The following is a 27,538-nucleotide window of genomic DNA, read 5'->3' as shown; positions in this document are numbered from 1 at the left end:
GGCTTTGCAGTCCCAACAGACCTCCAGGGCGGTCATTGACAGTGGAGAGAGCTTTTCTGTTGTCCCCGACTGGATCACTGGGCTGTGGGGGTGAGAGCCCAGTGGCAGGCACTTGGGCTGTGGTATATAGGAAGGCACAGCCATCAGCACAGCACTTAGACCCGGACAGCTCACAGACCCTGGGAGCTGCTGTCCTTCGCGATGTGGCTCTGTGCTCTGTTCCTGGCCACTGTAACCACTTCCTGCGTTTGGGGTGAGTTCCTCTGAAATACAAATATCAGGGGAGCATAGATATTCCTTGTGCTGGGCTGAGGTGGGCACAGAAACGTACAGGCAAAAGGCACTACAGGTCCGGTTCCGCAGAGGTGCCCTTCTCTGGACTTGGATCGGCTGAGCAGCCAGCCCTGGCCAGCCCTGAGGCGCAGGGAGGAGAAACAACACTCCTAGACCACAGCTGCAGGTGCCACAGGCAGGAGGGTGCCGGGCAAACCTCATGCCTCACACAGGAGGAATGTGGGGAGCTCAGCTTAATTTCCCCGTGACTATTGGTCCAGATATAGCCAATTACTATAGGATAGCACAGGAGAATATGAAAGCAAGGACTCTGGTGCCTGGGTTTGAATCCTGCCTGGGAACTTCCTAGCTGTGTGACTCTAGACAAGATAGTTAACATGTCTGTGCTTCAGTTACCCCGTCTATAACATGGGGACACTGACAGTACCTACCTCATTGGGCTGCTGTGGGGATGACATGGATGTTTCACTTAGGACAGTGCCTAGTACAGAGAAAGTGCAGGAAAAGGATGGGTAAATGAAGGAGTGTTGTTATATGTGTACTGATAGAAAATTCAAGCATGATCAGAGCAATGTATGAGGAGCCAATTGCCATTGAAAAGATAGTTTGTTACTCACAGTCTCAGGAGCAGGGCACAAACTGGAGTGGAGTTGGCCACAAGGGGAAACTGCAGATCAGTGGGGGTGGAGTGGGCAAAGACTTTTTTGGAACTCTATTAGAACAGGCAAGGCAGGTGGATCAGGATTAGTACTGGGTACTGTGAGTAATTTCGGGGGGCCTTTGAGGCACAGGGGCTGTCCCTAGATCTCTGTTGAGAATGGAGATCTCAATGGAGAGATCACCTGAGTCACTCCAGTACTTGCTCTGGGGTGACTAGGGCAGGTGGATGGTGGCCCAGGGCGTGGGAACCTATCAAGGAGGTGGTTGGCGTGTGGGCTCTGGATGGTTGGACCTGGGGAGGGACAGTGCCTCTAGAACCAGCAAGGCCTCGGTGGCAACGCTGAGAGTACAGACAGTGACAGACGTGGGAAATGCAGGGGGCAGTGAGGGACCTCGAGCTACATCTGTGCCATTTTATAGCCGGAGACACTGAGACTCCAAAAGCAGAATGCACTTGCCCAAGGTCACCTGGGCAACCACGCCCTGGTCTATGTCTGGCTCCTGTGTCCAGAGCCAGGGGTTCCCCATCAGCCCTGACAGCCCAGGCCCTGTCTGGGTTCTGTCTTTATAACAGGGAGACTCTGTGAGAGACAGGCCTGGAACTGCATGTAAAGGCAGAGTAAGAAAGGAACCAAACGTGGACTGGAATATTCCTTTACCTCTGGTTACCCCTGGCAACGCCATCCATTTCCATCTTAGCAAGTCCTTGCAGGCTGCTGCTTCTTCCTCAGTTTCCTCATCTGTAAAATGGGCATGTTGATGCCTACCTAGCAAGGCTTTTCTAGGATTAATTTATGAGACTGCCACACTGCCAGCTATGCTAATAGGGTGATGAGGATTAATTTAAATGAATTGGAATGTATGTCTGGCATGTAGCAAATGCCCACTGTGTACACACTACATAAAACATAGTGGTAGCTGCGGTTGTTCCCTTTCTTGATTGAGCCTCCTGCCCCTCCAGCTGCTTTTCTACCGTTGGCATTCTGACTTCTGACCTCCTCTTCCCTTTGAAGGTTATCACCGAGCTGACAAAGGCCAGGCCTAGTACATTCTTCTCTGACTTTACCCTCCTCCTCTCTCCTGGGCTTCTGTGATGCCCTGATGTTTTCCTGCCAGGACTCTGATGAATGGTCTCAATGTCGGCTGTAGCTGTCCCTGTTTTATTGTTAGTTCTTTCTCTTCTTTCTTATACTGGCCTATTCGATGAAGTCCCCAGAGCTATGGTGTACACCTCACCCTCTGGTGGATAGTCCTACCCTGCCCCTCACCCGACCTCCTTCCAGTCTTAAAGTGCCCACGTCCTGTGGGATCCTCTTGCCAGGATGTCTCCCTGGCACCTACACTGACCCTGTCTGAATTGGGACCAGCCTCACAAGCAGCTCTTGCATTTCCCCCATCTTACACATCTGCTCAGGGACCGAGTTGTTCAAAATTCCTTATAGACGTCACCATATTTCTCCATAAAATTTGTCTTATAATTATGAAACAGCATCTATGTTCATTGCATTAAACTTGGAAGTCCCAAAGAAAACAAGTCATTTCCAATGCCACCCCCATTGCCACGTCAATGAACAACTTTCCAAGGAAGTTCATCTCAGTGTCATTTGTCTTAATTGGCAATGACAAAAATAGAAAACAACCTAAATATCCATAGTATAGGATTGGCCATTGTAACATGAGACCAGGGTACCATTTTGTAACTGGGTTTTGCATAAGGAGTTTCTAATGTCATTGGATAATGTCCTATGAGACCAAATATGGATTATTATTTTCTGTTCTGGCCACACACACTGAAAGACATGTTGGATGTTTGTCTGTATCCAAAGCAGCTCAACGGGGAGGACAAGAGGTTGGAAACAATTTCCGGGAAGAATGCTCAGAGAAATCAGGGTCACTGAGGTCAGGCAGGACTCAGGGTGGGGTGGCACGATCAAGTGTCTGAAAGGCCACCTGCCACAGAAGATCACATTAGGTCAGCTTGGTCCTCTGGCAGGTGGAACCAGGACTGACATGGAAGCTGCAGGGACCAGGACATCAGTTCGGCATCTGGGGTGGGGGAGGAAGAATTGTCTTCTCTGTTGAGTGGAGCAGCCGGGACTCTGCCCCCGTCTCTCCCATCCACGTGCCAGTCAGATGGCCTTGCCCTTCTTCTACCTCCTGAAGTACCTGACAGGTACCTCTCCCAGGCCACCACCACTTTCTTCCCAGATTTAGGCTCAAGTGTGTCTGTGGCTTATTCTCCCTGCGAGGTTCGGTGGTCCTGGGAACAGGGGCCACCTCCTGTTCACCTGTCACCCTGCATGCGGCTCAGTGCAAGATGTAATAGATGAATGTTCCAGAGGCTTCTCCGAGGGAGATCTTCTTTTTGCATTTATTTTTCACTGGGTGCCTTTCCACCTCCTGTTCCAGTTTGCTCCTTAAAACAGCTCTATGAGTTAAGAAGGACAGTGACCCTCACCCCTTTTCACATAAAGAGAAACCGAGGCCCAGAAGGCTTAGGTGACTTATTCAATGTTACACGCCTAGAAAGTGGCAAAACTCAGGTCAAGCCTTGCAGCTGCGACGTGTCCTCATTTCCTCTCACTGTCCAGCAGGTCGCCCGTCCTCACCGCCTGTGGTGGCCACCGTGCATGGCAAAGTCCGGGGGAAGCACGTCCACCTGGAAGGATTCGCACAGCCTGTGGCCGTGTTCCTGGGAGTGCCCTTTGCCAAGCCCCCGCTCGGATCCCTGAGGTTTGCTCCGCCGCAGCCTGCAGAGCCGTGGCACTTTGTGAAGAACACCACCTCCTACCCGCCCATGTAAGCCCGTGGGGTTGGCGTTGGCACCTTTCAGTGGGGAGGTTTGCCCCAAAGTGATGCAGGGCGGAGTCCCGCAACCCCCTGATCGGCTTGTACTTTGTTCTGGAATCCCTAAGAACACTGTAGAACCTAGAGAATATTCCAGAACTCTCACAACATTCTTGAGCCTTTTATTCAACACATATTAATTAAGCACCTACTGGGTGCCAGGCATGTTTCAGGTCTTCGGATCCATTGTTGAACAAAGCAAAGATCCCATACTTCCCCTGGCTTCCTGGAGCTTGAGTTGTAGCAAAGGGAGGCAGACAATGAATAATATGCAAATTAGTAAATGAATAATGTGATATGTTGAAGGTGATAAGTGCTCTGGAAAAAAAAGCAGTTGAGCAGATGATCAAAAGTAATAATGCTATTAATTCTTCTGATTTGCACTTTGACACAGATGGGGGATGCATGGATGGGGAATGAACCGGGGTGTGGACTTGGCAACCTCTCAGCTCCAAGTGTGTCTAGTTACTTATTCCCGAGCAGAGCAATGGTTGGTTGCCCTGCTTGCCTGGCTAGGCTGGGAAAACAGCCCCAAGGTTGCAGTTGGCCTCACAGCCCCCCTGCCCAGGACACCTTGAACACCTGCATTCCTCTACCCAGGCACCATTCACCTCCTCACCAAGACATTTCTCAGGATCTCCTGGACCCACCTCTGGCTGCCTCCTTTCCTTCCCTTTCTTTTCCTTTTATTAAAAATAATATTCCCTGTTTTCATATTCTGTTCCCAAATGTAATACATACTTATTACAGAAAATGTAGGAAATAGAGGGAAGGAAAACCAAGAAAATTAAAATCAAGGTCAATTCCACCACTCAGAATTTCTGTTAATGTTTTTGATCATTTTCTCAGCCTTGTGTCTGTTGCATATTTTCTTTCTTGAAAAATGACATCATATGTATGGATAGTTTGGATGCCTGCTTTCTCATTGCATAACCTGGCATTTAATAGCTCCATTACTTTAGGTATTGAACCATAATTAATTTACCCAATTTCTTATTTAGGATCATTAAGTTACCTTTGACATTATAAATAGCACTGTGATGAACAGTCTGTATTAAATCTCTATGCACATTCAAGACTATTTTAGAAGTTTCAAGAAATGACATTGCAGAGTCAAACGTCTGCAATTCTTGTTAAATTTCCGTCCACAAATGTTCTGACTAGAATCCTTCTATTAATGTATGAAAATCTCTATTTAGCCAACTCTTGCCAATGTTTAGAGTTATTAAAATAATCTTTTGGCTATTGAATTGCAAAATGATAGTGATAAACGTTATTTTGCTTTTTATTTACATTTATCTGAGTACTAGTGAAGTTGAACTATTTTTCCCATTTTTGACATTTGAATTTCATTTTTGCTGAATATTCTGCCCTGGCTCTTGGTGATCTCGGGACAAATCTCCCTGAATGGAAATCAGGAAGTCACTTTGCTGACTCTGATTCTGCTACTTGACAGCTGTGTCGTCCTGGCCCCTGAGTCCCTCCGTCCTCACGTGCACAGTGGGGCTGCGATGCCGCCTCCTGTGTACATTGAGATCTGCGAACAAGGCTTATAATGTGCTCGCAAATGTACTCACATAGCGTGGATCTTCCTGGCCATGTGGCTTTGGGCAGGTTCTCTGACCTCTCTGTTCCTCAGATTTTTCATCTGTAAAATAGGAATAATAATAGGACTTATGTGATGGGGTGGATCTGAGACTTAAAGATGTTAGTCAATAAAAAGTACTTCAAACAGTGCCTGGCACACTTGGAAGAGTCAATGAATGTTACCATTTTCATCTATGTTGGATATTTGAGATCTTTCATCAGGGCAACCAACAGAGCTTTCTGAGGATGAGTTGATGATAGAACCCTGGCGTGTCAGAGCTGCAAGACCCTTCTAGAAATCACTCCCCTCACTAACACAGGGCTGATTGGGACGCAGAGCAAGAAAGGAATTCACCCAACGTTACTCAGGAAATGAGTGGGTGAGGCAGGACTAGAATGCAGATGTTGTCCCATAAAGATTTCACCACTGATCTGTTGGAGACCCTGAATCTTTGTCTGCCATGAATGACTTTTCATGGTGTATGGAAGTCTCCATGGACTGGAACATGTTTACCTGGTGGAGGAACAAGGTCACCCTGCAGCCACCATCTAGAGCCCCACAGACAGTGGGAAATGTTACCTCCCAGGGAAGGTCAGCATCTGTACAGGCTCCTCTCCTTGAGCCAGGGCATCCCAAAGCCCCAGGAAAGGGAGAGGTGCCAAGGCCATCTCACTCTGGTTGGCCTTGAGAGGACTTGGTGAGTCCCAGGGCCTCACCTGGAACCCTCAGATTCCTCCTGTCCCTTCCAGCCCCTTGAGTCTGGCAGCAGCAAGTCCAATTACAGGCTGAAACCTCCCAGATCCAGGCCCGGCCCAGACCCAGGAGATACCTTGTTCAGGTTTGGTTTAACCTCAGAGGTTCTTCTTTCTCCCCTCCCCAGGTGTCCCCAAGACGCAGTAGGAGGACAGCTGCTCTCCGACCTCTTTACCAACAGAAAGGAGAACATTACTATCAAGTTGTCCGAAGACTGTCTTTATCTGAATATTTACACTCCTGCTGACTTGAGGAAGAACAGCAGGCTGCCGGTAAGCCGTGGGAACCCCTGGCCCAGACGTGCTGGTTCCACTACCACGGGGTCGTCGGGGTCTTCTGGTGCAGATGGGTGAAGCACAGGCCAGGACTGCTCAGGGGACACAGGGCTCACACAGGAAACACAAGTTTCCACATGTCAGTTCCCCTAGTGACATGGAACCACTGAAGGAGTTTGCTGGACATCTGTAACGCACGTCTTCTTTCCCAAGATCTCTCATGCTACCTGAAGGGTGGCAGTGGTTGCTCTTAGTTTGTAGTTTAAGAATCTGATACTCAGAGCAGTTTGGACATGATTTTCAATAGTGTTAGAGCTGAAAGGGGTCTTAAAGAAAAGCCAATAACCTAGCTCTTCCATTACACATAGAGAAACTGAGGCCCCGATTTGAGAATGTGGAGGTTGTGCAGTAGGGCTGGCTGGACCAGAGCTGAGGTCTTTTGATCTTCAAACCAGTGTTCCTCGGCATGGAATAGGACACTGAGCATGTGTGTGGCCTTTCCCCAGCACACCAAGGTCCACCTGTGACAACTTTCACTGTCTTATTACCAAGGTGTTGGGTGGAGGGTATCTTTGTCCAATTCTCTTGGATTATATTGTAGCTGATTTTCCTCCCTAATAATCTTTGGCACAGGCTGGTGACTCAGTGAGTCAGCATTTCCCAAATAAGTGAAGGGCCAGAGATGGGCAGGCTGCCAGCTGCAGGCTAGATGGTGGGGGAGGGGAGGTTTTGCTGGAAAAGGAGGCTGCCTAGGGTGGACAGGGGAGGGTGTCAGCACCCTGCCAGAGTCCCAGGAGCACCCTGGCACGGTGCCGGGAGTGGGGGAGGAGGTCTGTGAACTTGGGACTAGATGTTGGCCCCACATGTGCTTTGTAAGGCTCAAGGAAGTGGAAACAAAGGTTCACTTACTCCCTCATTCATTCATTTTTCTAGTTTGTACTCAGTGCCCCCTACCCAAGGTTAGACTTGGGGGATGGGGAAGGAGGAACATGAAACCACTTCCACACAGCCCCACCCTCAGAGATCCTGCGCTCGGGCTGCACAGACACAGGCTGACTTGAGCATGACTTGAAGCCCAGCCCGTGGGCTCAGCCATCACTCAAAGATGACAGTAACCTCAGCCCCCCCCTCCGCCCCCCGCCAGGAGGGAGGCAGGGAACATACAAACAGGGGCTCTGGGAGTTGCAGACAGAAGAACCTCTAGTACGAACACGGGTTCCAGAACTGCAGGGTCTGGGTTTGAATCCTGCTTCTGCTTTGACTAGCTGAGAGATGTGAACGATTTCTTAACTTCTCTAATCCTCTGTTTCCTGGAAATGGGAGGCATCAGGTGTGAGTGCTCCGTGCTCACTGCCCAGCTTTTTCTCCGCCCCTGGCTAACCATGAAAAGCAAGGGCTTGTTAAACCTCAGAGTGGAAGGTTGATCTTACCCCACCTGACAGCAGACGTGCCTCGCTGTGACCACTGGCTGCAGTGTGCTGGGCAGCTCAGCACCTGGACATGGAACCAACTGCGGGGGTCCCAGTCCTGCTTCTACCACTGGGCTGTGTGACCTTGGGCAGGTTAGGTGCCTCAGTTTTCCAATCTGTCAAACAGTACAATGTTGGTATCTACCTCATGGATGGTTTATTTTAAAGTGCTTAGAACTTGGTGCACAGTACATATTATAAGTTCTTTCTCTTTTTTATTACCAATGTTATTACAGTGTAATCATTTTAGCCCCTCCCGCTGCCTCCCTGTTACATGAGCTCTTTAAATGTGAAACCATGAATTGTGAATCATGTCCACTCTTGTCCTGAGTTCCTATCACAGTCCCCAGCACATAGTAGGTGCCCAGGTAATGTTGGTCAAGTGATCGAAGGCTTCCTGGAGTGGGTGAATTAAAGGCTGGGCTTTGCAGGCTGGGTGGATTTGGGGAGGCAGAGGAGGCAGGAAGGAGGCATATAAGGAAGAGATACCATCATGGCATGTGTGCTTTTTGAGACAGTCACTTGTGCACAGGGAAGTGTAATTCACAACCAAACACATAACTGGGAGGCAGCTGCAATGCGAGCGCTGCTATGTGTCCACGCAGAGCTGGCACAAGGTCCAGCATGAGGGTGACTGGAGTGTCGGGGAGAACAGGGCACCCTTAGCCTTTGCTATTATTCCCATGGTGACGTGCTCCATTTCAATAGCCTCAGGGGGTGGGAGGTGGCACTGGGGCTGGGGAGAAAGGCAGGGGCAGCCAGGGTACATCAGGTGGGGTAGTGGCCTGGGGCGTAGCTCAGAGGGTCAGGGAGCAGAGACACTGCCTTTGGAAGCTTGCTGGGCACTGGCAGACTTAGAATAATGGCCTGCTTGACTCATGGTCATTTCCAAGAGGCAGGTGATGAAACCAGGCAACCACTGAGTCCTTCCCAGCTCTGCTTCCTATAACCAGTGTGGCTGTCCCTCCCTGTCCAGGTGATGGTGTGGATCCATGGAGGTGGTCTCATGGTGGGCGGGGCCTCAACCTATGATGGCCTGGCCCTCTCTGCCCATGAGAACGTGGTGGTGGTGACCATTCAGTACCGTCTGGGCATCTGGGGATTCTTCAGGTGAGTTTCTGGGCTCTCCTCCCTGTGCTCAGGTCCCGAAGCGAGGGTACTAGGACCCAGGTCCGGTCGTGTCAGCCCTCAGGAGACCTTTGCTAAGTCCCTTATAAAAGGCATCCCAGTCTCTTCATAACTGGACCCCCTTACCTTCTCATAACCCAGCCACACTTGTTCACTTGCTCCTGAGCTTTTGCATGTGCTCTTCCCTCTGCCTGGAATGCCTACTCTACCTGGCAAACTCCTATTCATCCTGCAGGACCCAGCCCACATGTGGCCTCCTCTGAAGTACTCATCTCCTTTTCCCTGTGCTGCCCCCGCACGTTCCACATTCCTCTATGAAGCCATTAGATGCAGCGCAGCGGTGAAAGGTTCACACATCTTCTTCCTTCTCCTGACAGTGAAGAGAGAGACAGACTGGCAGAGGGTGCTCAGCAAATGCTTGTGGGGGAAGGCATGGGTGGCTGGAGACGGGAGGTCGTCAGGGCATCTGAGCCCAGGGAGCCACCCTCCCTGGAGGAGTGTCGGGGTGCACTCACCCCATATCTTGCTAGAAATCTGGCACATGCAGCAGTCAAGACTAGAGACTTCTTGTGGGGATAGGAAGCAGGTTTCCTTCCGGGCACATAACCGTGAGCCTTTTCTCAGTGCACCTGACCCAGAACATCTGACGGGTGGGTGGGGAGGACCCGCTCACTCCTGGGAAGAACCAGGGAGCAGGAGGACAGGCTCTGTCGGGCCTGCCAGAGGGTGTCCCGGGCCAGTCACTGAGGTTTCGCCTTCCTCGAGACTCCACATCCCTGTCACCCACGGCCCTCGTCCCTGCTGCCCGTTACTGGAAAACTGCTCCGTGTCCTGTCTGTGTTCCCCTCCCCCTGTCTGTCCTCTACTCACGCCAGCCAGTTTCCCCTGACCACGCCGCCAGGCTGTTCCCGTCATGGTCACCCATGACCTCACCTGTCCTCGGCCCAGCCTTCCCTGAGCTCTCAGCCCCAGCTACACAGGGCCACTGACACCTCCGTGACAGGCTCCCTGCCCTTAGTGCCTCATCCCACCCCACAAGCTGCTCCTTCTCAGCCCGCAGGTGGGTCCCTCCACGCACCTGTCCTTGGGACTCTGTGTGTCTCCCTCCCTCCCTCTCCAGTAGTTCCCAGTGATCCCCAGGGCACTGAGAGCCCGTGGTTTGGCCTCCTGTCCTTTAATCCCAGACGCCATCACTCGCTGCCTCCTCTGTCCCCCGGGCTGCCTGAGGCCCCTCGCTCTTCTCATGGACACACTGAGCCACGACTCCCACGCCCTCCCCAAGCAGAGACACCCTCTTGTCCCAGCGCCCCCGCTCAGCTGCCAGAGGCTCCGTCCTCCCAGTTGCCCGGGACACAGGCCTCGAGGGCAGCCTGGACCCTTCTCTCTCCCCACACCCTGCGCGCAGGCGGCTGCCGATGCTCCCGCCTCCACCTATGAGATGTGCTCAGAGTCCCGCTGCTTCTCACCCTCCCCTGCTTCACCCTGGTCAGCCTGCCTGGCTCTGGCCTGGATTGTCATCATGGCCACTCACTGTGTCACTCTGCGACTTCTGTGCTGCAGCTGATCCACATGCAGCCAGAGAGATCAGATAAGGCAGAGAGTGAGTCACGTCATTCCTCTGCACAGACCTGCACTGGCTACCACGTCACCTGGGATGACATGCAACACGCTTCCCCAGGCCACAGAGCCCTCCACTGCTGCCCCTGCTACGTGCACACTGTGCTCGCTGGGCCCCAGGGCCTTTGCACTTGCTGTTTCTTCTCCTGGAATCATCTTCTTTGGATATTGGCAAGGCTCACGTGATCATTTAATTCAGGCTCCTCCTCAAATGTCACAGCATCCGAGAGGCCTTCCCTGCTTATGTGATCTGAAGTAGCACCCATTGCCCACCCCTGCCTTTCCCCTCAACCCATTTTATGTTTCCTCAAAGCGCTTTCACTGCCTGGTATTTTATTCTCTGTTTATCTGTTTGTTTGTGGTCTGTACTATGAGTTCAGTGTGAAAAAATTTCCCTGATTTGTTCTCAGATGTGCTCTAGATCCTAGGACAGAATTGGGCACATAGTAGATGCTCAGTAAATTGTGTCGAGATGAGTGAATGTGGAGCCCTACAACGGCACATGCTGGCAATGGCAGGCAGGGGAAGACCCTGTGTCAGGGGTGTGGAAGCCCAGCCTATTCTGGAAGGATCATTGAGAGCCCCAGCCCTGTCTCTAGTCACAAGACCCCTGCCATGGCATCTGTACTGACCACCTCAACTTGTTGTCTTACAGCACAGGGGACGAACACAGCCGGGGGAACTGGGGTCACTTGGACCAGGTGGCCGCTCTGCGCTGGGTCCAGGACAACATCGCCAACTTTGGAGGGAACCCAGGCTCTGTGACCATCTTTGGAGAGTCAGCAGGAAGCGAAAGTGTCTCTGTCCTTGTAAGTGTTCTTGGCATCAGGCCCCACCCCCAGGCTGATGTGGCCACTGATGGGAACTCTTGGAGACCAGCCCACCCAGCCCCAGGCGCCTTTGCTTACATGGCTGGATTGGGGACAGACCCTCCTCCTTGCCCAGCATCAGGCAGTGGAGAGCTAATGTACAAACTCTCCTTGGCTCCCAGGAAGCTCAGAGCTCAGCTTTATGTCCTGGGCCACTAGAATCTCTGGCCCCAGCCTGCACTGGCCACAGTCCTCCTCTGGCAGCTATGCTGAGCTCGCTCTCTCCTTCCTCCTTATTTTAACACCAGGATTCAGCTCACCTCCCCTCTGCAGTAGGGGTGGGTATAAATTACACACATGTGGAGACAAGCACACGAGTTGAACAGAAGTCATTGTTTGGCTTGAAGCCAGATCTGCGTGTCCAGGGGACATGAGCACTGAGATCAGGCAAGAACCTCCTCTGAGGTGGTCTGATGGCCCCCCACACCCAAGAGGGAGGCAGCCATGTCTAGATGAGGGACCAGGTGGCCCGGGGGAGGACACGAGGACACTAGGAGGATGGAGCACAGGACAGGGAGGGAGGGGACAGGGGATGTGGGGCACAGACACAGCCTGGGGGTGTGAGATGTCCTGCCTACATGAGGAATGGGGCTGGAGTGGTACTGAGGGCAGCTGGGATGGGAAACCCGGTTGGAAGGTGCTGGGAGCTGTGAGGAACCTCCAGTTGCCTCGGAGTTGAGCGGAGGGTCATCCCATTACTGTGTTTTTCAATCATGTGTTGATTTCCTACTTGAACAGAGAGAAGATATTGCTTGTATTTTTTTTTTTTTTAATTAGAGATAAAGGAAAAGTACAGATCAGCCCTGTAGACAAAAAATGTATCTGCAGTCTGCCTCCCCAGGGTCCTCACTGTGGACTTTTGTATTTTTCTAGTCTTTTTTTCATGACTCACTCTGTCTCTCTCATATCATGTTTTTCTTCTACCAATAAACTTTTCTTAATTAACATAAGGGATGGTAATTAACATAAATGGAAGTATAATACAGTATAACATTATAATATCTTTTATAATTGGATAGTATTCCATGGTAGGAATTAAAAATTGTTTATTTACCCAATCTCATGATATTGGAACCTTGGGTTCTGCCTAATTTTTGCTATTATAACCAGCATGGGCACCCTAAGAAGTCTTTGTGTGCCTCCCTGGTCACTTTTCTTCTGAGTAGTAGAAAAGCTGAACCAGGCTGGGCAGCAGGGCATTGCCAAGCTGTCTTTCTGGTGCTTTGACTGCTGTGATCTGTGCAGGCCACACTCTCCTGTTCCATCCCTGGCTCTGTGCTCTGGCTCCATCCATCCCGCTGAGATTCTCTGGGGGAGGCAGGGCCCAGGGTGAGGCTGGGAAATAGGCCAAACCAGGTCAGGAGCCCTCCTGCCCTTTGAGGCCCACGGTCTGGGAACCTGGCCAGGATAGAGCTGTGGGTGGACCCTAGCCTGAGCATGAACTCTCCTCCTGTCCTTTCCCCTCCCAGGTTTTATCTCCTCTGGCCAAGAACCTCTTCCACCGGGCCATTTCTCAGAGTTGTGTGGCCATCAGTCATGCTCTGGTCCTCAAGGGTGACGCCAAGCCCCTGGCAGAGGTAAGTGTCTCACAGGACGCTCCCACACCCTTGGCTCTGCACTCTTGGCGTCCTCAAGGGTCGTTCCTGCTATGGGATTCAGTGGACAATCTCCAAGAATCCCTGAAGTGAGACTGGCTGAGCAGGAAAGTCAGGGAGACACCTTGCAAAACCTCCCAAGTATACAGCCAAGCACACTGGGACAGAATGTGGAGGCGACATGCTAAGGTCCACATGGATTCAGTGCAAAGCTCCGACTTGAAGCTTGTGACTTGGACTGCCAGTGTAGGCACCGCCCATGGCCACACACCTCAGAGGTTATCAGGAAAGGCTTCTTTAAGAAGAGATCAATAAGCAGTGTCAGAAAGCTGAGCAATAGTTTACTTGCCGAGCAATGAGTATTCCAGGGAGAGGACGCAGCATGTGCGAATGTCCTGTGGCTGGAGAAGCATCTTGAGAGTGAGAGAAGGCTGGTGTGGCCAGAGCAGAGAGCAGGGGGAGCTTGGGGTGCGCTGAGGGTGGGGACCTTGGCAGGGGCCTTGCTACTCAGGACCCTGGGGAGGATTTGTATTTATCTGAAGAGCTGGGAAGAGGAGAAGGCATGACCACACAGTGGCGGTACTGAGCAGGGCCTACTGAAGCCAGAGGGATGCAGGGTCTGGGTGGGGCTGTGGCAGCTGGTTTGGGGCAGCTCAGACTTCAGGGGCTGATTAGGAGGTGGGGAGGAAATGGAGAGCCAAGCATTTGTTTTAGAATTTTTGAGAATTTTTTCAGAATCCATTGGTTATAAGTAACAGGTGGCACAGGATTGAGTTAAGAAGGGGAATATATTTTCAAGGAAGCAGAGGCGGCAGGGGTGAGGCTGGGCTTTGTGAACAAACAGGAGCTAGAAATTGCAAAGTGAAAGGAGTCCAGGTCTCTCCGACTCTTGGTTTTCTCTCCCCGTCTCCCTCCCTCTTCACCCCTTGTCCCTCCTCCTGTTGGTTTATTCATCAAGTGAGTTCTGAGCAGGGACTCTGCAGCAGACACTGTCCAGGCTCTGGGACCCTGCGCACTCCCCGCGGCCCTGCCACCATGGCGCCTGTCTTGGGTCCATCTGTGCCTTCCTCTCTGGCCGAGCTTTGCTGTCAGTTCCTGTGACCAGCCCCCCTGGCCCTGGGCTTGGGGACTTCCCTGAAGTTCTAGAAAGGTTTTTCCCTGTTTTGGAAAATGCTCATGTCTATACTCACAGCTCTCCACCCATCCCAGGACATTTAGGAGAGAAGCTCAGGGCCCTGGCTTTGCTAAGATGCCCCCTTTGGTGCATCAAACGCAGCCTCTCAGAAAAGCCCAGGTGCAGGTGTGCGAGGCAGACCTTCCCCGGTGCCCAAGACAGGCTCAGGGGTCCTCTCCTCCAGGAGGGTTTTCTTCATATTTTTATTAAGATGAGAAGGGGTTCTAGGTTGGGGTCAGCCTTCTCCATGCATTAATCGGTACTTATCAATGGCTTGCCTTAGTACAAGGGAGGACAAATATGGGCCTATGTTTGTATGGCCCTTTTGCTAAGAATGATTTTGTTTTCATTTTTAAGCAATTGAAAAAAAAGAAAAGTATAATATTTCATGACCTGTAAAAAATGGTATGAAATTCACATTCAAGTGTCCATAGATAAAATTCTGTTGCAACACAGCAATGCCCATTTATTTCACTACAGCAGAGTTTAGAAATTGCAACACAGAACACATGGCCCACAAAAGCGCAAATATGTACTGTTTGTCCCTTTGCTGACAATGTCTGCCCCCTGGACTGGACATTCACGTGTGGTTGTTGCTTAGGACTCTAGCACGTGACTGCACAGGTGGAAACTCTTAGCTGTGCCGTAGACGCCTCACTCGCTGAGAAGCTCCATCCACGCCTCAGGACAGACACGCGCTGTTTTCCTTTAGGGCTCCTGTTTCACTCACATTCCATACTTCCTGAAGTTCTTTGATGTGAATCACCTTATCTGGGCCTCCTGCAATTCTGCATGTGTTTTGTGTGTGGGAGATATGGTAGCCTCCTATGTTCTTCCCATACATTAGCTCATGAGCTCAGTGCGATCATTATGCCCACCTAAGGGTGGAGAAACCGAGACACAAGAACTCAAGTGGTTTTCTGAGGCCAGATGGCCACTATGTGCAGGAACTGGGCTTGGAAACCAGACAGTGGAATTGAGGCTGCATGCTCTTACACCCCCCTCCACACTACCAGCTCTCTTGAGACATCCAGCTTTGAGGTCATTATGCCCATTTTAACAGAGGGAGTATGTGCTTACCACTCACGTCACAGTTCAGATTAGGCACAGAGGCAGCACTCTGTGGGCCCCAGAACCCACACGTCTGGTCTAGAGTACTTTCTGCTCCCCCTGCTGCCTCAGAAACAGGGCTGGGGACAGAACACCTCTTTCTACCTTGATGGAGGGAAGGGACATTGCTCTTGAGCTCTTGCTACCTGTGATCTTTGCAGAAAGTTGCTGTCGCTGCTGGGTGTAAAACCACCACCTCAGCTGTCATGGTTCACTGCCTGCGCCAGAAGACAGAGGAGGAGCTCTTCGATTTGACACTGAAAATGGTACGTGCTCGTGGGTCCATTCTAATGCCCCCAGCCTGTAGTTATGGACCCAGGCTTCATCATTTTAGCTGTCCTCTTGCGCTAGAAAAACTCCCTGGGACAATTTCTAACCTCTCTGGAAACCTCTGGGTCTCAATGGAGAATTTCATTTTTCCTTTTTTATTGTAATCAATGTCAAAAGAAACCAAAAATAATATGATAAAAAATGGTGTAATAATCCTCCAGCATTATCAGAACTTAATGTTTGGCCATTCTTGTTTTCAGCCATATTTATAAGACACTAAACATTACCTATTCCCAGGGGTAGCCACCAGCCTGAATTTGGGGGATGGGGACATTAAGCACAAAGATTTCAGAAAGATGTCACAACTTATCTTAGTTGATTTAGAAACTCTCTAAACTATAGCCCAGTGATGTACCAATTTTCTAGATTATCTGAAACTCTGCCCCAATTGTGAATCTAGGATAGCCATCCATCCACCCATTCATTCATCTACCATCTTATTATCCATCTATTCACCCACTAATCCATCCATTTTACTGATATCCTTTTATCAGTGTAATATCAACCCATCCATGACTATTCACTCATCTATTTCCAACTCATCCGTCACCTATGCATCATCCAGCCACATTATATCCTCAGTCCATCATCCATTCCTCCAAAATCAATGGTCAATCCATCACTTACCTCGCATTACCATCCATCCACCCACCCATCCATCCATGTATCTATGCAATTCATCCATACTCCATGTATTGACCAACCCGTTCATCCATCCATCCATTCGTCCATCTGTCCATCCACCCATCTGTCCATCTGACCGTCGATCCACCCATCTGTGTGAACATCTATACATCCATCCATCCATCCATTCATGCTAAGTGTATGGAGTGGGGTGTCAGGGGAGGTGATGGAGACAAGAATTGGACATTGTCTTTCCTCACAAGGAACTACCCAAGGAGAAACACACACCTGTTTGTAGGGGGTTGAATATGGTGAGAGTACAGAGACAGGAAATATTCCTTATAGTCCTCAGGGATGCTTTACAGAGAAGGTGACATATGAGGATTGAAGAATGGCTGTGGCAGTCTGTCATCACAGGCAAGCCCAGTAGACAAACACCCGGGGAATACAGCATCTAGAGCCAATGGGAAATATTTCCTTTGTGGGAGAAGGATGTGAATTGTGAGCTTAGAGAGTCTGAGGCCTGGACTCCCTACCTGGACCCTGGCACCTGAGGATACTCCTGGACCCCCAGGGCATGTCTCTAGCACAGGGCTCTGCCTGCATTGCCATGGGTTGAGTCCACTGTGGCCTTGGGACTTGTGTCCTGGTTCATCTGGCTGTGCTGAGGTGATCCAAGTGTTCAAAGAATTAAAACACAGCCGTTTCATAATGCCTGAAAAGAGGCCAATATTTCAGCAATTCTCCAGTTGCACAAGAGGATCCAGCTTATAAGGGAAGAGTTGATATGTAGGAAAACCCAGACCAAAGAAACTAGGACATGCTTCTGATATTTTCTGAGACCTTATGGAAGTGTTTCTGTGATTATCCACAGCCTCTAATACACAGTCTGACAAACACACACACACACACACACACACACACACATTCTTGGATGTTAATAATGGAGGAACCCTTACTGGCCACTTCCTGCTCTATTGGTTAGCTATAGGGCAGCATTACAATCACTGCAAAGAGAAGCATCGACTAGGATGAGTTTTGGGGAGCTTGTTTGAGTCAGGACTTTCCAGTGCAAGATGAGAAAACTCATCTCAAGTTGCCTTGAGCAGAAAAAGAAATCTGTGCTGTGTCAGAATCTTCAGGTAATGCAAAAGTCCAGCATTAGATGGCTTCAGGTATGGCTGGATCCAGATATTCATAGGATATTACTGGGAATCTACCTGTCTCTATCCCTCCGTTGTGTGCTCCACTATGTTGGCTTCACTCTCAGGCAGATTGTCCCCTGGGAAGGCCAGAGACAACAGCACTCTGACCTTTTATCTTATCTGCGTAGAAACCCTCTTTCCCAATAATTCTAGCAAAAGTTTTGAGGTACACTCTGTTGGAATGATATGGAGTGCCCATCCCTGAAATAATATCAGTGTTTAGGATGATGAAACTCCCTGGGTTGCATATAGATACCTGAATTTATGGAGTGAGTGAGGGGAAGAGGGAGGTGCCCCAAAGGGAAATTGGGAGCAAGAAGGGGAAATGGGTGGTGGACAGGGCAGGCACCAACAGCAGATGGCCTCTCCAGAGCTCCAGCCACCCTGGCCAGGGTCCCAGGGGCCTGTCCTTCCCTTGCTGGTGCCCAACCCTCCCCCACTGACACTTAAACCCTGTGCTCATGCCTGTGGAGCCGGTGTCCTGCCCACTTCCTCTCCCGCCTGCCAGGGTGGCACCAGGAGGGAGAACCTGACACCTCTGCTGCGCAGCCACAGAGATCAGCTTTCTCCCGGGAAGCTTCTCACCACATCTCTGCCTTTGTCTTCACAGAACTTTTTTGTGATTGATTTAGTTGGAGACCCCAGAGAGGTAAGGACCTTTGGTTTCTTGATTATACGTTTTGAGTCTTAACATCTTTAAGCTCCATTTAACTCTGAATGAACAAATTCTCCCTTGTGGAAACCCCGTAACTCCTCATTTGTATGGTACTGAGGCCCAGAGAGGGGCAGTGACTTGCCTGGGGTAACACAGCTAGAGGACCAGAGGGGGGACTGGAACCCACTACCCAGACTCATAGTCCAGTGCCCCCAGGAATCAAGTCAGAGTCCCTGGGCTCACCGCCCCCCCATTTGTATTCACATTTCCTCTGCCCAACATGGCCCTGAGAGGAGGCTTAACCGGAGTCTCCCACTGTGAGGGTCAGAGGTCACAAGAGCCTTCCCTGAGGGGTGCAGATCCCCTGGGAGGCCACAGGTTCATCTATACAGGGGGAGCCTGGAATCTCTGGCCAGAGGATCCCTCTCCTCCAGCACCTGGGACACCCCCATAATATCCTCCAAATCTTCTCCTGCTGTCCCCCCAACAAGTTACCAGAGTCTGGTGACATCACCTGTGCAGCATCTTACAATCCTGCCTTCTCTGTACCCGCTCCACCCCCGGAGACCACAGCATTTTCCCCTTCACAAGTCTTGTGAGGACTGAATGAGAGTCACGCAGCCAGTCAGCTCAGGCTTTACAAGCACTGTCCATGTGCCAGGACCTGACTGGAGAGCTGGAGACATAGCAGTGAAACACACAAGGTTCCTGCCCATTAGAGTTGTCCATTCTAGTGGGAGGGTGTACAAAATAGGTAGTGAGTTGAAGATGGGCGGTGTTCACCAGTGGTTGGAACTCACGTGGCAGGGTCAGGGAAGGGCTGAATGAGAAGGTGGCATCTGACCAGGCTCAGAGGAGGGGAAGGCAGCTGTCAGGGAAAGTGGAGGAGCCGTCCAGGCAAAGGGACGGCTGCTGTGCTGGTCCTCGCTGAGGCAGGAGGTGGGTCTGCAGGGCTGGAGAGGAAGGAGTCAGGGCACAGACGGGCTGGGGGCTAAAGAGATCATGGGAGGTGGGGGGTAGGGGCGGGGGTGGGCACTTGAAGGACTTGGATTTGGAGTGAGATGGGAAGGCTTTGGAGGGTTTTGAACACAGGAGAGACATGATCTTGGGTTTTACAAAGGTCCCTGTCTGCTGTGTTGAAAATAGACTGTCTGGAAGGTCCTGGAAGGTGCAGAGAGACCAGCTGTGAGGCCGTTGTGCTGGACTATCCAGACCAGGGGTCCTGGTGGCTGAGACGAGGCCACAGCAGTGGGGTGGGGGGCTACTGAGGTCTGGACAACAGGAAGGACTGGCTGACAGGAGGTGCTAACGGACAGCACGTGGGGGGCGAGAAAGATGGGAGTGAAGGATGCCCCGAGCTCCCTACCCAAGCAAGGTCATACACGTGGCCCACACAGGTCACCACGTGCAGCCACTGACAGGACAGTGGCAATTACTGTCACGGTGACTGCTGCTGATGTCTGTCTTCCCCCTGTGGGTGCTGCACCTCTCGGGACTTCGTTGTCTCTCTCCTGGACTTCATTGTCTTCTACCCCAACTTTCCTTCCAGTAGGAAGTCCCATGGTGTTGCCAGACTTACCCTCCTAAAAACACTAGCACGTGTCTCCCGTACTTCTTAAAAGCCTGACCTTCCTGATGAGAGCTGCCCTCCTACCCCATGGAGTTAGTCCTTCGACCGAGGAAGGACTAAGGAACAGGAAACCGAGCTGAGAGCCTGCTGTGTGCTGCACATAGTGCAGAAAGTGAGCTCCGCCATCTGACCCTCTCTCTGGTCCCTGCTCTGCAGCCATCCCTGCAAGCCCAGGACTCACTGCAGTTCCTGGTATTTGCCCTGCACAGTGACACCTCTGTCCCTTTTCTTTCTTTCCCTTAACTCATGGACTTGCCACTGTTTGGAGATTCTCACCCTTGCCCTCACCTCTCATTCTCATTCATTGCCCAAAGCCCACCGCAGGTGGTGAGTGCCTCCTCCAGTGTGGCCTGCTTTGTTCCGTCCTTCCAGACACGGTGCTCCCTTGCCAGCTTCCCACTGCAGGGAACTGCACAGTCTTTCCAGGCAGCCATAGTCACACCCGATCCTGTTCTCTATAATCAAACATACTGGATTAGGATTTTGCCTTGTCCTGCTTGGTTGAGTTCTCCATACAGACCCCACTTGTCACCAGCCACAACTGGCTGCCACTCTTTGCTTTGTGCAGAACAGACACAGGCCCTGGAAACCACAGTGTCTCAAATGGATCTAATGAGCCAACACTCTGTCTTCTTGTATTTCCTCTAATACGACCAAGTGTCCTTTTCACAGTCCATTTAGTGCCGTCTTGTTTGCATTTTGTGCTCTGTGTTGGTTAGAGATCTCACTGTTTCAGTGTCCCCAAGGGAACGGCCGCAGCGCTGTCCGTGTTCCTAAGCTCAGGGACGCTGTGATGTGCATGACGGGGAAATGCACGTGTCAGCCGAGCTTTGCTGAGCAGCGAGTCGTAGTGCTGTGGCCGTGAGTTCAGATCGATGAATGAACAGCACAGCACGCCAGGAAAGAGGGGAGGAAAGCTGCCCGTCCACACCTGACGCCAGTGTGGAAAGCGGTAGCGTCTGTGGGGCCCGAGGAGCTGCGGCAAGGATGGAAACGCAGCTAAGTTTGCGGACTGAGGAGTCGATGAGCGGTTTTGTAGAAAGCCCCGCGGACGGCACCGCTGCGGGGCTGAAACCAAAAACATCTACAGCCGCGTCATGCGGGGTCAGGAAAACGTGAAGGCCTCCCTGGACGGTGTTTATTCCAGATAAACACTGCATTTTACAGTTATTTAAAGAAATGGCTACTCCATGAAATGTCTTTAAACAGAAACTCACGCATAAAATAAGGTTGGTGAATATACTGTGACCAGAGGCTCCCAGGACCTAGCCCTGTATTTCCGCTTCCGGTGGCGACGCAGAGTTTGCGCATGTGCATCCTGTGTTCAGGGACCTGTGTAACAACGTGGCTGCCGGGAATGAGGAGGATTCCCTGCAGATAAACTTATGGAGACACAGATGCTTCAATGAAACATATAACATTGATACACAGTCTACAATACGTGTATTTCGATTTGAGTCAAGATTTGCCACCCTCCCACTGCCAGCCCCTGGCAGAGTCCTACCCTCTGGGTACACACAGACTTTGCCCCCTTGGTCGGGACCCCAAGCTTCTATGGCCACTGCCCGGGGCCACTCAGGTCCATGTGCTGCCCTCGCCCTCAGACAGGCAGAGGGAGATGGGGGTGTTCTATGGGGAGGGAGGGCTCACACGCTGTCCTGCTCTCTTCCCCAGCGTCGCCCCTTCCTGCCCACCGTGGTGGATGGAGTCGTGCTGCCCAAATCCCCTGAAGAAATTCTGGCTGAGAAGAGTTTCAACACTATCCCCTACATTGTCGGCTTCAACAAGCAAGAGTTTAGCTGGATCCTTCCATTGGTGAGCATGTGCCGCCTCTTAGGCAGATTCTGCGCTCTCCTGAGTCAGCCTTCCCAGCTCTGGCCGCAGACGCCCTTCCTTCTCCAAGCCTGCATCTGATATCCTTCTGAAGGGAGAAGTGCAGAACTCTCAGCACATAATGACTCTGTCCAAACCTCTGTATCCAGAGACTCCCTCGAGACCTAGCAGGTCTCCTAGCAGCTTAAGGTCAATGGCCCCTACAGTGGCCCCAGCCCCCTTACAATGCCTGCCTGAGAAAGCTCAACCTGCCAGGAGAACTTACTCTTTGCTGCAGCCAAAACCTTATGGCAGGCAGAGGCCCCTGAGCCCTTCCCAGAGCAGTTCCTTCAGAAAGCTTGAAATTATGAGGCCTTTCTCTGCCTTTCGGGATACAAATCTACCGCCCAAAGACCAAAGCTGTGATGGCAGTGTTTGGAACTTCCTATGTCATCTGCAACAGGTGTGGTATTTGAGAGGTCTGTGTCACCTACCCCAGACCTCTTGACTTCAACACTAGCCTGGTTACAGCTTCCCTCTGTGCCTCCCTGACCGTTGTGGGGATACTAGCCTGATGCACACACGCACACCACATCCCTGGACCCCCCAACACACATACACGCCCACATATGCTGCAAAAAATGACATCCTCTTTGCAATCCTTAAATTTCTGGATGTAAATCCATTTGATTCATTGATTTTCCCAATTCCTTAATGACCCATGCTTTTCAAGGTCCAAGAAAATTAGAGGACCTTCAGTCTGTGTTTGGTTTGTTGGTGAGTTTGGCTCTTATCAATTCCTGATGATTCACAAATTCTTAACCATTTTTTTAATAGCTGATGGGCTATCCACTTCCTGAAGACAAACTGGACCAGGAGACGGCCACATCACTATTTTGGAAGTCCTATCCTTTTACTGTAAGAGTCTAGGAATCCTGGGAATTGGCTGAGACCAAAGAGGGTCGGGGACTTGTCCCATATTGCAGATAAACTAAATTATAGAAGGGAGACTGGAGTTTGGGGGTCATGTCCCCATTTTTCTACCTTCTTCACTTGATCATCCTGCGGGTGGGTGGGGGGAGCTGCCCAGGGCGGGAGAGGTTCTCCATCAGTGCCAGCCTCGCCCACGGGCCACAGAAGCTGCACTGCTCACCAGGGGCACATGGGCACTGTCTTGGTCTATTTCAGGGCATCCCTGAGGAGCTGACTTCAGTAGCCATTGAGGAATATTTAGGAGGAACAGACGACCCTGTCAAAAAGAGAGACAGGTTCCTGGACTTGATGGGAGATGTCCTACTTGGTGTCCCATCTGTGATTGTGGCCCGACACCACAGAGGTGAGTCCCAGAGGCTAGACAGGAGAGGAACACTGACTCCAACTGTCCAGTGTCTGACCTGCCCACCTCCCAGTGTAGACAGATGTGGACACTGCTGAGGGTCAGGCCTCACAGGCAGGTTCCATATGGCTTGGGGTGTAATGTCCTATTTGGGTATTTGCCTGTAGCTGACTCTCAGAAAATGGTCCAAATGTGTGTAGTTTGTCAGGTGATCCCAGGAAGCAGCAGCAGGGAGGTGGGGGAGTGTCAGATGGAAGAGGTGGAAGACAACCGTGATGGATTGCCAAGCACGTGCCCGCTGTGCACAGCAGGAGCTAAGAGCTCTGGGAAACAAGCAGAGGACACAACTCAGTGTTGTCCTTCTCAGCAGTGGGAGCTGGGGTATTCATCCACTGGCTCTCAGTTGTCATTGGTTCAAGGCTGTTCTGTTGAGTTGTTAATTCCCTGGTACTGTGACCTGCTGCACACATGGGCAGAGTCGTCTCTGGTGCCCCAACAAAGGCCTCAGGCAAAGAGCTGGATGCTGGTGGTGGACGTCAGGCTGGCAGGCCCAGAACTAGGGCATGTGGGTGCTATGGGTGAGGCACCAACAGCATCTGCTACCAGGGCTTCCTTCTTGCAATGATGCTGGGATGTGGGGACAAATACTGGAAGACGAGTCTCAGACGGTTTCCAGGTCAGAGCTGGCTTCACTGGTTTCTGAACTAGTGGAGCTGGGGGATGAGTGGGAGAGAAGAACAGGATCAAGACGATTGTCCAGGACCAAAAAGGCCAAATTGAGGGACAGTAGCAGGTGTGGGTGGTCTGGAGAATGTCAGTGTCTGTGTCCTTGGGCTTTCTATCCTGGTGTGTGCTGGAATGGGTAAGCAGAGGGCCAGGGTGGGGTCCCCTCTGCACTTTCTGACACGGACCTGAGGCAGTGTGTGTTTGCTGTGAAGTTAGGGAGGCCCGAGCTCACCTGGAGAGGAGGGTTATCCCTGTGGAGCAGGGATTGGTGGCACCAGTGAGCCAATCAGTAGGAAGACTGACATCTCCTTGGGGCTTGGACAAGTGGGTTTGGTGGTGAGAGGAAAACAGAGCAGAGGAGAGGTCAGGAGAGAGGAAGGTCACCCTTCCACGGCCCCTTCTCATCTCCACCACCTTAGCAGGCTTAAAGCCTTAACACTCCCCAGGCAGAGCAGGAAGCAAGATATATGAGGAGACAGTGAAATATGAAGTGCTGAGTTTTGTGGTTTCCTGAGAAACAAGAGACACATTGTTCTGTCTGTGCCTATGTTTGTATTCAAATATCCTTATTTTCAGACAAGCAATTTGGATTTGCATCACTCTTCTCATAAATGGTGAAAAAAACACTGAAAATGATTAAAACTAGGATGAATAGAGGACACCTGTCAGGGTGTATATCTTCCCCAAGTGAATGAACAGTAGTCTGTGTGTTCTTAGTGAAATAGAATAAACTGCATGTATATAGATTTTCAAGTGTGTTTTTGAATCAGGGTGAAAACGGACCTAGTCCCCTACATTGAGTAATTTTAAATTGGTCAAACCAGGGTTTTAACATTAATTTATTCAGTATTCATTCATTCATTCGTTCACTCATTCAACAACTACTCTGCTCAAATCTCTATTGCATTGTAATTAGTTATACAGCCCTAAGCGAGTACACTGAGCTTTCCTGAAACTGTTTCTCTACTGTGCTGATCACCAGGCATTTCCTGCAGGGCCGGGGACCTTGACACCATGCAGGGGTGTGTCTGGTAACATGAACTGTGCATGAATCCATGTCTTCTCAGATTCCGGAGCCCCCACCTACATGTATGAGTTTCAGTATCGCCCGAGCTTCTCATCAGTCATGAAACCCAAGACGGTGAGAGGGGACCACGGGGATGAGCTCTTCTCTGTCTTCGGAGCTCCATTTTTAAAAGGTAAGGGATCTTTGCTGGCTGTGAGCCTGGAGTTAGGAGATGTGTGCTCCATCTTGGTTTGGAGGCCTTGAGCAAGTTTCTCTTTCTCTCCTGGTCTTAGTTTCCCGATTCACTCTAACAGGGATGAATGACATTGTGCAGTCCCCACCCTTCCTTCTGCTCTAACACGCATGAAGGAGGATGCGCACTCATGTGCCCTCAGCCAGGGTCACTCTCAGAACCCAGGCCTGTGCCATCAATAAGGCAGGTGGTGGGTCACCTGCAGGGCCCTGCTCCAGGGCCAGAATGTCACTACTCCATTTCCCTCTCACAAGAGCATATCAGAATGTGAGTGAAGTTCAGGTTAGAATTGGTGTTAACACTGAATTGGGTCTAATGTGTGATTGTCTGTTTTTATATCTGTCTCTTTATGAAGAACATACATCATTAACTTTAAAATATTTAATAACATGATATTTTAAAGAAAACCTTTCACCAATACCTTAACTCTCAGCAGAAACTATTGGCTGTGACCCACATGTTGGCTGTTCATGACATGCCTCTGGGCATATCTCGGTGGGGTGATACCTTAGGACCTTTGCAGCTCTGCTATTTTATGTAATATGAAAATGTGCTGTCGTAGGAGATTGAGAAAAGTCCCAAGAGCAGCAACCCTGGGAGGTGGGGTTGCTGGAGAGCAAAGCCTGGTGTGAGGCATTGTGACCCTGAGTGGCGAGGAGGCAGGTGGGGGCCACAGAGGACAAAGGCAGCCAGCCCATGGGTTGGCTGCAAGCCCATTACTGAGTTCTAGATCAGTCATTCCCCATCTTACAGTGCACAGGGATTAGCCAGGATCTTGTTGAAATGCAGACTGTGACTCTGGGTGTGTGGAGTATTCACCAAGACTCTGTTTGTAACAAGCTCCCAAGTGACGCTAACGCTGCTGAACCATGAATCAAGTTTGAGTAGCAAAAATTTTTTTCTTGTTCCCACAGAGGGTGCTTCAGACGAGGAGATCCAACTTAGCAAGACGGTGATGAAATTCTGGGCCAACTTTGCTCGGAATGGGTGAGGCTGGTGGCAAAGGTGGGGCAGGGCCGGTGGGGGCAGGTGGCTCTATGCGGAAGGACAGCTTCTACAGTTTGAGTGATCAAACTCCCCACCCTGTGAGCACAGTGCTCTGACAATGAGAGTTCTCTGAAAACAGACAGGCTGCCCCAGGATGGTGAGCTCCCCGTGCCTGGAGGAGTACAAGCCTCTTGTAAGACATGAGTCAGTAGATTCCTGCAAATCTCAGAGGGTTGCTGGGACCACACGGCAGCTTTAAGCAGTTTCTATTTGATTCTGTTCACAGGAACCCCAATGGGGAGGGACTGCCCCATTGGCCAGCATACGACCAGAAGGAAGGGTACCTGCAGATTGATGTCCCCATCCAGGCAGCCCAGAAGCCGAAGGAGAAGGAAGTGGCTTTCTGGACTAAGGTCCTGGCCAAGGAGAAGCCACCACAGACAGAACACACTGAGCTTTGAATGGGAGGCCCCGGCAGCCTCTGGAGCCTGGAGGAGCCAAGACAGGGCTATTCTACGGAAGGTGATCATGGGTCAGAGAGCATCTCATTGTGAGGGTTGGAGAATTGTCTTCTCTGGGTGGACACAGGGCAAGGAAGAGCAGTTTTTGCACTTGTAACTTCAACTGTTGTAATAAATGTTTTTGGAGCCTAAACCACTGTTTGTGTCTCTAGCTAGAGATTCGTGCTTCCTCCTCAGAGAGAGAGGATGGAGAGGGAGGCATCAACAGTAGGAAGGTGCCCCTGCTGGGGATGGCTTGGCCTCTAGACAAGCGGCACCCAGCAGGCTGGGCCCTGGGAGGTGCTAAGCAGACTCTGGACACGCCCCATGTCCCAGAGCCCCCACCAACTTCCAGTGGTAGGATTTGGGATGGCCAGAGTGCAGCATCCCTCCCTCGATTTGAAGGAACCTGGATGAGGGAAAGAGGGAGAGGTCTGTGGTGACCTGTGGCAGTGTTGTGTGGCCTATACTGACCCCTCCCCAGGTCTGTAGTACCTTCCTCCACGCACACAGCAGCCTCCCAAGTCCTGTGTGTGGCTGTCTCTCCCAGTGACTGGTCTGAAGCCCGTCTGCAGTCTGGACCCCTTCAAGTCCAGGCAGTGACCACCTTGAAATAAGACCCCGAAGTGCCATTCTAACGCTGTCTCTTTATGAATCTCTTGGGCGATTTCTGGATCCTTCTGGGATATAGAAAGCTCTAAGGAGTGTCACTCCTACCCTAATGGAAAGAAAAGCTGGATTTCCCATAAAATAGTAAGTATTCCTGCACCAAAACACTGAAATTGCAAGGCTAATGATTACCCTGGAATCTAAGGGAAGACAAGCACTTTGGAGGAGAGGTGAAATGCAGACACTGGCTCCCCTTCTGCCTAAAGACCAAAGATAGGGTCACTGTAATGCATAGAATTTCTCTAAAAATGTTAATCAAGTGCTAAAGGCAAGTGTGAACTAGTAGGAGAGTATGAAATCCCTGGGACCATCATAGACCCAACAGGGAGTTTACCCCATCACAGACTCTTCTCCAGGGTAGTGTGTCAGGTGCTCATGAGAAAGGTCGGGGGCAGGTAGTAAAACTGGGGAAAGCCTGCCTCCAGG

General features: G+C 50.9%; 1 protein-coding gene across 2 annotated transcripts; it reads left to right on the top strand.

Annotated features, from left to right (window-relative positions):
• LOC105871709 (liver carboxylesterase 1-like) lies at positions 1-26,597 on the top strand. 2 transcript variants are annotated; one of them, XM_020282851.2, is made up of 14 exons: positions 1-253; positions 3,546-3,753; positions 6,270-6,414; positions 8,863-8,996; positions 11,287-11,440; positions 12,970-13,077; positions 15,541-15,645; positions 18,149-18,187; positions 21,498-21,638; positions 22,473-22,553; positions 22,824-22,971; positions 24,765-24,896; positions 25,871-25,943; positions 26,230-26,597. In XM_020282851.2, exons 1-14 carry the CDS (start codon positions 202-204, stop codon positions 26,402-26,404), a joined length of 1,695 nt encoding a protein of 564 aa, XP_020138440.2. In that variant the 5' UTR covers positions 1-201; the 3' UTR covers positions 26,405-26,597. The 2 variants fall into 2 exon arrangements, with proteins under 2 accessions (XP_020138440.2, XP_020138441.2); XM_020282852.2 differs by having other exon boundaries at positions 2-253; positions 3,549-3,753.
• Positions 26,598-27,538: the final 941 nt, after the last annotated feature.

This window comes from Microcebus murinus, chromosome 20, assembly GCF_040939455.1.
Source record: "Microcebus murinus isolate Inina chromosome 20, M.murinus_Inina_mat1.0, whole genome shotgun sequence".
NCBI lineage: Eukaryota > Metazoa > Chordata > Mammalia > Primates > Cheirogaleidae > Microcebus > Microcebus murinus.
This window is presented reverse-complemented; position numbering and strand designations above follow the sequence as displayed.

Coding starts and splice junctions, on each gene's coding strand:
- LOC105871709 (XM_020282851.2), top strand. CDS start 202: ATGTGGCTCTGTGCTCTGTTCCTGGCCACTGTAACCACTTCCTGCGTT. Junction 254..3,545: donor AACCACTTCCTGCGTTTGGG/GTGAGTTCCTCT, acceptor CTCACTGTCCAG/CAGGTCGCCCGTCCTCACCG. Junction 18,188..21,497: donor TAGTTGGAGACCCCAGAGAG/GTAAGGACCTTT, acceptor TCTCTTCCCCAG/CGTCGCCCCTTCCTGCCCAC.